Consider the following 12,294-nt stretch of genomic DNA (forward strand, 5'->3'; position numbering starts at 1 on the left):
GAAGTAGGCCTACATATTCCTGGTTTATTTTATAAAGCAGTTGATAAACGTTTGAGGTCTTTTTATTTTACTGGAGTATTTTACATTTTCAGAACTTTTAATTCTACTCTCAGAGGAAAATATTGTACTTTTACTCCACTCCAATTATTTGAAAATGTTATTTACTAGTTACTTTGTAGGTTTTGATTATTATTGCAATACATATATTAACCACTTCAGCCCTATATACATTTCGGCCATTTGAAAATAGCCGATCTACAAGCTCACAATGCTTTGCGAAGCGACGCATTGTGAGCTTGTAGATTTGCTATTTTCAAAAAATTTGTATACTTTTCATACATTTGAAAACTTGTGAAATGGGACATAGCCTATTGCAAAATAAGTACTTTCTGCTTGTACTTTAAGTAGGCCTACATTTTGATGCCAATACTTTTGAACTTTTACTCAAGTAAATGTTGAATACCAAACTTTAACTTGTAACAGAGTAGGCCTATTTTTACATTGCAGTATTGATACTTTTAATAATAAACGTTACGAACTAGTAAGTACCGGTACATATTCCCAGGCTAGTTGACAGTGTTCTCCCCAGTGAGTGGCTGTCTACCTTATTTTGCTGACGTCACTGGCACTGCCCTGTCAGCCAGCTGCGGTTGAACTGTCTATAGTTCCTATAGGCGGGAGGGACGGTCGGTCCGCGTTGTGGTTGGCTAGTTGGTTGTCAAGCGTGCGTGCGTGCGTGTGCGTGTTTATGTGCGTGCGTGTGTGTGTGTGAGAGAGAGAGAGAGAGAGAGAGAGAGAGAGAGAGAGAGAGAGAGAGAGAAATACATCTGTAAACTTATAGCTAAAACTAGAGTTTGAATAATCTTTACACTTCTTCAAATGCTTCAAATACAGCGGAGGAAAGTAACTAAGTACATTTACTCAAGTGCTGTACTGTAGTACAACTTGGAAGTACCACATCTCAGAGGCTTTTTTACATTGTACATTATACATATTCATTTGACAGCTGTATACATTATTTACTAGTCTTACTAGTCTTTAGTTACTAGCCTACATTGCAGTTGTTAATTAATACAAACTACAGGCTACATTAAGTAATAAATGACGGTGATGATGATGCTGTATTATTATAGGTTAAGCTACACAGCAGCACACAAAGACATTCAAATAATCCCCACCTTTACCATGTGCAACATTAAAGTGCTGAAGTGCTGACATTAATACCAAATGTCTCACCTTATAAAGAAACAGGAAACCTCTGTCATGGGAGTTGATTGATTGATTGATTGATTGATTGATTGATTGATTAACAGTTTGCAAAAAAAAGCACATGAAAAAGCACATATCCATGTAATATGTGTGTATATATTATTTTGACCATGTTTGAATAAGTATCAATAAACACTATTATGGTGACACTTAATCAAACCAACCGATTTAATACATTATTTAAAAACACATTAGAATAAAGTAATCGATTTTCAAATATAGGCAATACAGGTAATATGAGATCTACAAGCTCTCAATGCATTGTGATGCGAGGCATTGTGAACTTGTAGATCTGCTATTTTTATTTTTGCACAACACCATTTGATGATGAAATATAAAATAGGGCTTAAGCGGTTAATCAGACTAATCAATTTAGTTGATTATTTAATCTTAAAAAAAATATATTTATTTTACATAGATTTGCTCTGATAATTATATAAAAAAACACCCTTCTTGATTAGTCTATAAATCGAAAAATGTATTGATACAGTATAATAATAATAATAATAATAATAATAATAATAATAATAATAATAATAATAATAATAGATAGATAGTTGCAGCAGCTAGTTTTGTCACATGTTGAGTTTTCAACCATGTTTACTATTATGCTGCCAGCGGTTGTCCCGACAACCGTTTTTTGGCCAATGAAGGAGCGGGTGATCCTTCCGGGCGATGGGATCCAGAGTGTACCTTCAGTAAAAGTTGGGATGTGTGTGTGTGCTCCAGTCAGAGAGAGAGGACAACCGTGCGTCTGCGTGCCGTGCGCGTCTTATTGACACTAAACAAGCCGAACAGAAGCGTCTTGGAGGCGGACGGCAGCTCGACCGTCAGCCGCTGTCTGGAGAGACACTTCCACACAACTTAGAAAAACCCCAACAATTCACCAAGAAGAACCGGAGAGGAACGGAACGGAACAGAACGGGACGAGAGGAGCGATATTTTATATGTTTTTACATTTGTACTGGAAAAGAAAAGAGGAGAGACAAGGTTGTGAAACGTTAAAACACGGCTCGCGCTTACAAGGAAGGAAGGATAAGTTTAAATAAATGAAATAAAAAAAGTTAAAGTGTTTTGGTAAATGTTGTGATATCTTTTTTTGGAAGAGCATACGCTGCTCTTTCTGTCCGTCCGTCGACGTCCTTGTGGCGGGTTGTCGTGCTGCTCGCTGTCAGACCGATGACTGCTGCCAACTGTACCGGGAATGAGGAGCTGGACTTCAGGCTGATCTTCGGGGAGGACGGCCAGCAGCAGCCCCTGGGCCCACAAGGTCAGTATATATACCACTGTCTGGAACTCTCTCTGGAGGAGCGCCATAATGCTTCACAACGTTGTGCTTCATAGCATGGTTTTTAGAACATGGTTTTAGAACACTGGTTCCCAAACGGTGGGTCGGGACCCATTTGTGGATCGCGAGTCCTTTTTTATGGGCCACGAGTAAAAATCTCCTTTATTTTTTATTTCTGACAGTTTTTCAAATACTTTTTTTTTTTTAAATGAACCCCCCACCCCAAAAAATAAACTTTTTTTTTTTCATGAATTGAAAACAAATTCAGACATTTTTCAAAATACTTTTATAAATAAATGCCAAAACTCTAAGAAATTCCATACATTTCACGGGGAGACATCACATTTCTCGAGCTAAAAAGTTTGTGAACCACTGGTTTAGAAAGACACAGGGCGGGCTCAATACAAAGAATATCAGTGTGTGTATGTACACACACAGTATATACATTTTGTGTGTGTGTGTGTGTGTGTGTGTGTGTGTGTGTGTGTGTGTGTGTGTGTGTGTGTGTGTGTGTGTGTGTGTGTGTGTGTGTGTGTGTGTGTGTGTGTAAAATATATAATGTAAATGTAACTTACAAAACTTTGCAACCACTGGTTCTCAAACGTGTCAATTTCAAGGACCCTCATATAACTCCTACTGTATAGTGTAAATGGAACCTCCATGTGTAGACCCATTTGCAGGCTATCAAGGGTCCATTTGGTTCCTAACTATTAATCATTTAGTTTGGGACCCCCTGGAACCCCGCCTCGCCCCAAGGACCCCTGGGGGTCCCGAACCCCACTATGAGAACCACTGACCTAGACAATAAAGCAATTAGAACATGTTAAATGTAAGCCTATACATGATCTAAAACCATCCTGCTATGCATATTGAGGAACAGGGATGCAACATTTGGTAGACCCGTTGACCCACATGCATTATGTTGGAGGGGAGAGACATTCTGACAGGAATACTAAATTAGGTAGACCAGATATGCATCATTGAAGGAGGAAAACAGTCTGACAGGGATTCAAAACTTGGCAGACCTATTGTATTAGACCCATATGCATTCTATTGGAGCAGGGGGCACTCATTCTGGCGAGCAGTAGCTACATATAAGTAGAGAAATTGAATATGATACACTTATTCTATCCATTCATATCCAGTCATGCTTGCCATGAAATGCAACAGCTGTCATTATGGTGGCTATGCTAGCCTCTTAGCATTAAGTGTTAATAATAAAAGTCCACTGTAGGGCTGCAACTATTGATTATTTTATTAGCGATTATTCTATCGATAATGTTTTTGATTAATCGAATAATCGAAGAGCGCCTTTCTATATTATTTTTTATTAACATGTCAACATATCAATGGACTACGAGGCGTTATTTTATACTGTCGCACAACGGGGTCATACAAAAAAGGGAAAATAGCAGATCTACAAGCTCTGTCACAAGCTTGTAGATCGTCTATTTTCGTATCTTTGAACAGCATCATTTGAATGCTGTGTGTGGTGTTGCTCAGGGGTTGCAGCTTGCAGTTGTAGAGCTGTTGTATGGTTGAGTGAAGGGTCAACATTGTGAATGTCAACATTACACATTTGTAACAAAGTAACACAGATCACCATTATTGCAACACACCGGTGGTTACGCGGTTGCAGAGTATGTGTAGGTGATGTCTGTGTGTGTTGCTGCAGTAATACATGTTATTAGAGGAGAGTACATTCTTAACTGTAGGCTGGCATATTTAATACTTTATTTAAAGTAATTGAAAAACAAATTGAATATTAGATAGGATTGTGTGTGTATGAAAAAAAAGGGAAAAAAAGATGTATATATATATATATATATATATATATATATATATATATATATATATATATATATATATATATATATATATATATATATATATATATATATATTGTACGCTATGTGGTATTTATATGCTATATGGTATGTATAACATATGTTACTACAACTATTTTACCACCACAACACTATGTATAGCGAGGCTATAACTATATTATGGTATTATGGTACCACTCTCCCAAGGGTGTTCATATCACAGATACCTTTTCAGATATCAAGGTACACATGTAGTACAGGAATTCCTTATCACAGTTGCTTGGCACAGTTTCAAACAAAAATTCAATAAAACCGCTGGTCACTAATAGCCTTACAAGCTATTAATCGCTTCATGTTGCACAACATCACTTTAATGGGAGGAGTGTGGGCTATATGAGGCTTCCAACCAGCACTATGTTGCTGGAAAATATCTACATATCGTCTCTGTCGGGTGGAAACCTCACATGTCCAAAACTGGTACTTTTGAAGATTCAAATTCAAAAAAAGCAATCGAATCAAAAATAGTAGAACGACGAGCTCAAAACGTGTTGCTTCACGCCACGTTTCGAGCTTGTAGATCTCATTTTCATTTTGGATGCTTTTGTGTGACGTAGTATAATCAAGTAGGGCATTCATTTACGAAAAAAAACACAAAAAGTTAAAATAAGGAGATAAGAGTTTTCTGCCCGACAGCAACGTTATGTGCCTGTTGGATTAAGAAATTATCGTGTCTGGTAAACTGTCTCAATTTACAGTGTCACAGAGTGTGGCTACTTGACAATGTACTTTTGTGTAGTACTGGTGTGACTGTTACATATAGGGAGATGTGTGAGAGCATGGGGCTCACGTCATCTTTCTCATTTATGGTTTGTGTACTTAAGTATGTGTTTTTAAATCATGATTACTGCGTTCAGAAAATAACGCAGGCGTTGTTGTTTGTTTATACAGCTGGTGGGGAAATGGATTGAATGACCACACGGCAAATAAGCGCAAAAAAGAATACAACTGATTATGCTAGCTTAACTTGTTATTTTTAAGTCAAAATAAATCTAGTGTCGTGATTGAAATATGACATATACGGAAATCACAGAAAAAACTGACAAGCAATGATCACAGATTTCATTATTCCAAGGGTAAAATGAGATGGAGGCATGCAGTTAAATGTTTTACCCTCATGTAAATTTGATTAGCTTTCAATAAGTAGCCTATAATAAGGGGAACTATGTTTGGCTGCCTTCATACAATAAAGAATAATTGCTAAGAGCAACACTTCCAGTCCACAAGGAGGAAAGACCTCAACATTTTGCAGTTGGAAAGAAAATGCCTTGGATGATGTTGATGTTATCGACCTATTTTTCTGCCACGTGACAAGACGACACATTTTAATTTTATGTGTATTTGTTATAAGTGTGAAAACAGCGCTATTGCTCTCTGTCTTGTTTCTCGGCCAGTGAAACTTAAGCATTGTCATACTAATTGCGTTCCACTTCATTAGAGGGCCTAAGTCTAAGTTTACCATCTAATGATGGTAAACTACCATCATTAGTATGGTAGTACGGTGTCAGGACAGCTGGCAGAGCGAGACAGGATGGTGTGTGTCATAAACACTAGGTATTCTATTCACCATAGCTCGCTTAGTCACAACCACGCACTGGCTTGTACTTCGCGTTGGCTCTCCTTAGTTCTGGTCCTGTAAAACCTCTGGGTTCAGTGAATAGCCCAGCTGTGTCCTTTTCATGAAGTCCTGGCAACGTCATGAACCCAAGAAGCCTTGGCTAGCCCCTATATCTTCAATCAATTTTTCCCCCAGATAAAAAAAAGAGAGGTTTAATTTGGATGCATGGGCGAGGAGGGGGGAAAAAAGCAGCAGTTGGAATAAGCGTAGGAATAAAAGCGCCACTGTGCAAGTGGCTTTAATCGGGGCCCGGACTGTATGACTTGGCCCTTAGACGGGGAGCGCCTGTCCACATTAATAACTGGAGTGAGATGCAGAATCACGCAGCCAGTGCAAGGCCTGACTTTATACTTTCTGGGGCACCGGTGTCGCATGCTGAACGTAGCAGATCTACACGCCCACGATGCATCGCGTTGCGATGCGTTGTTGTGAGCTTGTAGATCTGCTATTTTCGGCGTGCCGACACCGGTGTGCAACTAGGTATATAAATCAGGCTTATGAGCGAGTTGCATGCTCCAGAGTGGAATAGATCTGCCTCTCTGCAGGGCCAAGCTCAAGTCAGGACTTGTTGCAGCAACCTAGAAGAAGCTGCACTATGTATATCTTGACAGGTTTTTATTATTTTACCACCTGACAGCTTGGTCTCTGTTGTTTGTGTGTCGCTTGAACTGGGCCATGACTGTTATGATAAAACATAAAATAAAATTAAAAAAATTGTGATTTGTTGAGTAGACAACTGAAATCCCTAATTCATTTGAACAGGTGTTATTGTGGAGTGGGATGTGTGGGCTCTCAGATATATATATAATGGCTTAAATGCGTATTAAAGAATTAGCATTTCACCGTTAGTACAAGCCTACAGAAGTCTACAATTATGTAGAAATTGTCCTCGTATGACTCTTCAGGCCCAGGGGAGAATGAGTTTCTCTGAGTGAGGGCGTGCATTTTATGGGACTACAAGGCCACTGTGACAGATGTTAGCTTGGCTTTAAACATTTTGTCCTATTAGGCTTCTTAGTTTATGTAGCTGAATGGTTAAGTGTTGGCCTGGCGTGGAACCATTGAGAAAACACTGTAGGCGATAAGGTCTCACCCTTTTTCACTCACGCTCAGTTTAACCAGAGTCTGTCTTATGTTTGCTTTGCCGAAAATTGCAATGTACGAGCTCACATTGTTCCGTGTTGCGTTGAGAGGCTTGTAGATCGGCTATTTTCGTCGCTTGATCCTGTCGTATGACAAAGTATAGCCAAATCACGCTTTAAGCCTGTAGTTTTTGGTTGAAGAGTGTATGTAATTAAACGTCTGTATGGTATGCACCAGCAACGCCCCCCCCCCACCCCTACCCCTCTCTCTCTCTCACACGCACACACACACACACACACACACACACACACACACACACACACACACACACACACACACACACACACACACACACACACACACACACACACACACACACACACACACACACACACAGAGTACTGAACTGATGGTCTCTTGCTGTCTATGCTGAGTGATTTGTTGTTCAGGAAACAGACTTATCTTTGAACTGAAGCATTCCACTGTTCCATTCAGCAGCATCAGTCTAACCCAGCAGGGCTTTCCCCCCATAGCTCATGTACAGCTCTGCTGCTGCTGATGGAATGGAAGAACTCGCTCTCGAGTATTACAAACGGACCGTTACTACGTGATCGCCACACGTCATTGTTACGCCGTCCGGTCTGTCCGCCCAGAGCTGAAAACGCCAAGGCGCTCTTCCAAAGCTCTGATCCAAAAAGTAAATAAAACTATCAGTGACCAGATAAAACCTGGCAGATGTGAGCCTTGCAGCGTCGAATAGACAGATGCTCAGTGCCTCACCGCCACGTTGCTGCCGTTTCCAACATAACGTAAATACACAGCACCAGCATCATCAAGATTATGACATCTTACATGACGATCAATTGTCACACAAATATTTGCGATTGACCATTTAATTGCGGTTTACACTGGAATATATGAATCAAAATTAAAATTCAGTTTGGCTTTTAGGCTTTTTGACGTTGCACAGGTGCAGATAAAACAAATAACCTAAATATACAAAGAATTGACTGACATATCTTTTATTTTATACTTTCAAAAATGTTAAAAAATAGTGGAAATAGCCAAAAATGTTGGAAATAGCAGATCTACAAGCACAAAAGTGCACAAGCATCCGTGCCGTGAGCTCGTAGATCTGCTATTTCAACTACATTTTGAAAATGTTTCTGAACATTTTTCACATAGAAACGATTGCGACCTTTATGCAAAAATAATTGCGATTAGAAGATTGTGTAATAATTGTGAGTTTGTGACAGCCCTACACAGCACTCCCATTGAAAACCGTTCAAAACATATACGCTGCGCTCAGGCGCCTTGGAGGACACGTACAGCCCCCTTTACAGTCTTTTGTTTTTATCATCTGGTCTTGACATAGACCAGTAGACAGCTCTAACCCATTTCCCTTCTTAGAGCAAGTCTACACATCACATTCTGTATTTCTGACCAAAGTTGAAAGGAGTAGATAGGACCCAACCATAGGTTTAACCCATTCAATCCGGGAATGCATCTACTGTATGTCATTTTTTTAATTTCTTTTGGGCTATTCAAAAACAACAGATATATAAGCTCATAGCACGGCACCGAGTGCCACGATTTGAGCTTCTAGATCTGCATTTTTTTTAAATCTTGAACATTTTGTGCAAATCTTTGAACCTTTGAATATATGTTTTTAAAGTGAACATTTGTAACTCAAATCTTTGCTTCTGGAGGTCCCTGGAACATTTTCTTTTTTACAAATGTTCGCTTTAAACAATATATATTCAAAGATTTGCATACATTTTCACGATTTTTCAAAAATAGTAGATCTACAAGCTCATAGTGTCTCACTATGAGCTTGTATATCTGCTATTTTTGAATAGCCAAAGACATCTAAAAGTATCTATGTGTTCCCGGTCTTAATGGAATAACTAGACCCAACTGGACCCAATACAGGTGGACTAGACTGGGCCAGGGTTAGATACTGTCGAGTTAGACTGGGCTTTAACCTCCCCCACATACCTGCTCAGTTTGACTGGAAATCAAAAGGATTATATCATAGGCATACTTACTGTAATAATAATTAAGCATAGTGTCTTCCTAATCACACTTATAACAGTTAAGCCCTTAACTGTTTATCATAAGGAATTTATTATTAGTAGTCTTTAATTGCAAAACCGTGCTTGTTTGTATTGTTGGCAATCCTTACTGAATGCAAAATGGGTAGTGTTTACTATGCTTGTGGGCTAGCCTAGTGCTACCAGTTAGTTAGCCTCAGCGAGGAATGCTAACAATGCCAACAAAGTATTGGCTGAGGTGCTTAAATTGAAGAGTGGGTTTTGACATTGTGGCATGGTGTATGGTGCAAGAACAAGAACACTAAAGTTCCCACATCAGAACCTCTACTATTCAGAGGCTTGGCTGGTGGTTTGTGTATGAAGGCTGTCTGACCTCTGACATTTCAACTTTTTTGCCCACAGTGTTCCAGTTTTATCTGCTCATGTTTTTTGTTTGTTTCCAGCACTTCCAATTTCACTTTTTAAAAAAAATCTTGTATCAGTTCTCTCTCCTGATTGGATACAATTGGTATCTGTTTAGTAAAGAGCTGGGGAGACCCCTGTTACTGAAAAAATAAATAAAACACTTAATGGCAATTATTGCTATCGGAATATAGAGCTATAATTTAACACTTATTCTAACCACAAGTATCACTTCCACCCCCCTTTTAATAATGACATCGCTCATATTCCCTCAAAACTACATTGTCATTGATTTTTTTTCTTGCATCTTCTCATCAACAGAGATGATCTGAGGGCGTCGATTTAAACGTCTCCCGTTATTATCACACTCGCATTACAAACATTGTGAAGTGGTCCCATAGCCCTTAAAAGCACCTCTTAGCCCAGCTGTGGAAGAGCAGCCTACTGTTAAGTGGTGGCCAGAGTGGAAGAATTAGCCAATGGCGAGTTAAGGTTACGTGGGTTATAAGCGGCGGCCTCATTGGATGGGAAGAGGCGGTATGTGGAGGGGGGTTGAATGCCCACTCTCTGGATCCATAGCCGAGGTGTCTGGCTGTCTGCCCAGACATGCCATGTGGGGTTCAGATGGCGTGTTGGAATGAAAGGAGAGAGGAGAAGGGAGCGGGCTGACTCCCCCCTGCTGCCAAGAGGAACATGAACACAAACACCAACACAATTCTCCTGCTCGTGCGCTGTAGACAGCCCTCTCTTTAGCCTACTGTACCTCTTGTTTTTTTGTTTTGATAAACTTAGATTGTTTTCTTCCCGCTTTCCTCTGTGTCTATCTCACTTTAGTTTTGCCGCTGGGTTGGCCGGTCTCTAGGTTCGTCCACATATCAGCCTTAACGCACATGGCAGGCACCCTCCAACCGGGACGGCTGAGGCTTCTTTCCGTTTTTCTCTCTCCTTTTCTTGGGATGTGAGGGAGACCACCGTTGACATCAGAGAGACTGATATAGGCTAATGAAATCTCCAGATGCCGGCAGCACAGTCACCACCGCCGCCACAGACCGCCGCGTAACTAGAGTCAGGTTTGATTTTGGCCGCGTGCTGCTGCAGCGTCACTGTTATTGTTATCTCAAAACCCCACAGGAATGCCTTGTTCAAGGGTCGTCATAGTGCTAACTCGCTGAGCCACGGCCGCAAAGAAAGAAGAGAATAAAAGTTAATGAAACTGTCCTCGTTTGGGGACAGAGAAAGCTGCCCCCTGTGCCCTTGCTTTAAGCGGTTGTAGTTGTCCCCGCTTGTCTCTGGGCTCTGCCGCCTCAGTCCTCTCTCAGTCCTTGTCGTGGGAAAGACTGAAATTACATCGCTCTCATGGTGGACTATTTTGAGCTCCCAGAGAGAGCGGCAGAGGGCAGGCAGCAGGTTGTAGGAGCGCCCCTCTCGTCCCACCAGGACATCTGAAGCCCACCGTCTGCTGCTTCTTTTACACACATTTTTCTTTTACCGGAAAGAAGAAAAAAAAAACTAAGAAAAAAAAAAAGGGTTTGTCGTCTCGACCGGGGAGAGAGACAGAGGGGAGTGTAAGAATGCTGTGCGCCAAGTCCACAGGTGAGTGGGGCGGCAATACCAGAGACTGGCCAGGTGTTCTGTGTGTGTGTGTGTGTGTGTGTGTGTGTGTGCTCACGTGTGTGCAGTCTGTCTGTGTGTGTTTGTGTCTGTGTTTCAGTGCACCTCTGTGTGTGCATGTGTGCGTGTGCACGTGCTGTCAGTGAGTCTAGACTTTGACAAGGGGTGGGGGATCACCACTCAAGAAGAGCAGCTGTCGTTAAGTTCTAGGGTGTCCTCCTGAAGTGTGTCGGGAACAATTATCGATTGATATGGATAATTCAATGATTACGCGCAACACGTCCTTAAGTTCAAGGTTATGTCTGCTCATGGCCTGCTGTCTATATGGTTTCACATGCTATATGTAGCGCTCGATTCCCAGTTGGCAGTTGCCCAGTGAGCTGCAATGTTTTGACTTGAGCTCCACTCTTTTAACCCATTAATACCCAGGAAAGCATCTGTCTCTATTGTAGATTTTAGCGTTGGCTATTCAAAAAGAACAGATCTACAAGCTCACAGCGTGTCACATCTGCTATTTTTTTAACTCTTCTGGGGGGGTCACCTGGCACAAAACATTTTCAGATGGGGGGTCCACGCGGTCAAATACATATATGCTTTACACCTATGGACCTTTGATCGACGTGCTGAACCAGTGTTATTTCATTTCCATTCCATACGAAGAATGCAAAAAGAGGAGGTGCTCAAGAAACTACACGGTCCCAGACCCACCTGGTCTGTTTGATTGATTGATTGATGTACTTTATTTAGTAAGACATGAGAACAACAGTACATGGAAGTACAAATTCACAATACAAGGTCTACTAAACTGGAAGACTCATAAAAGCACTGAGCTTGTTTCAAATGAGTTCCCCATGCACACAAATCATGATGACATATAAGAGACAGACAGATATACACAACTACTATAGAATGTCATACAATCAGTTTACAGGTTACTGGTATGAAGAGTGAGAAATATGTACAAAAGGAGAAGGAGAAGAGGGGGGGGGGTAGGGGGTAGAGAGGGGGGGGGGTAGGGGGGTAGGTTAGGTTAGGACTTAGACAGGGGCCATTTTCCAATTGCAGCCTCCTGAAGGTGTATCTTTA

General features: G+C 40.8%; 1 protein-coding gene across 3 annotated transcripts in view; it reads left to right on the plus strand.

Moving 5' to 3' along the window:
- The first annotated feature begins 2,014 nt into the window (after nucleotides 1–2,014).
- The window catches only part of nfatc3a (nuclear factor of activated T cells 3a), a 144,474-nt gene continuing 134,194 nt past the window's right edge, over nucleotides 2,015–12,294 (plus strand). For 2 of the 3 annotated variants that reach the window (XR_014601354.1, XM_084065323.1), the window contains exon 1: nucleotides 2,015–2,539. Coding sequence is in view for 2 of the 3 variants with exons in the window: in XM_084065323.1 (XP_083921449.1) it covers nucleotides 2,449–2,539 (91 nt within the window). In the remaining variant the exon portion in view is untranslated. Of the gene's footprint in view, nucleotides 2,540–10,922; nucleotides 11,191–12,294 lie in introns of those variants that run through there. The other variant, XM_084065324.1, reaches the window with a different exon arrangement.

The sequence above is a fragment of the Gymnoscopelus microlampas genome, assembly GCF_963454915.1.
Source record: "Gymnoscopelus microlampas genome assembly, chromosome: 1".
Classification (NCBI taxonomy): domain Eukaryota; kingdom Metazoa; phylum Chordata; class Actinopteri; order Myctophiformes; family Myctophidae; genus Gymnoscopelus; species Gymnoscopelus microlampas.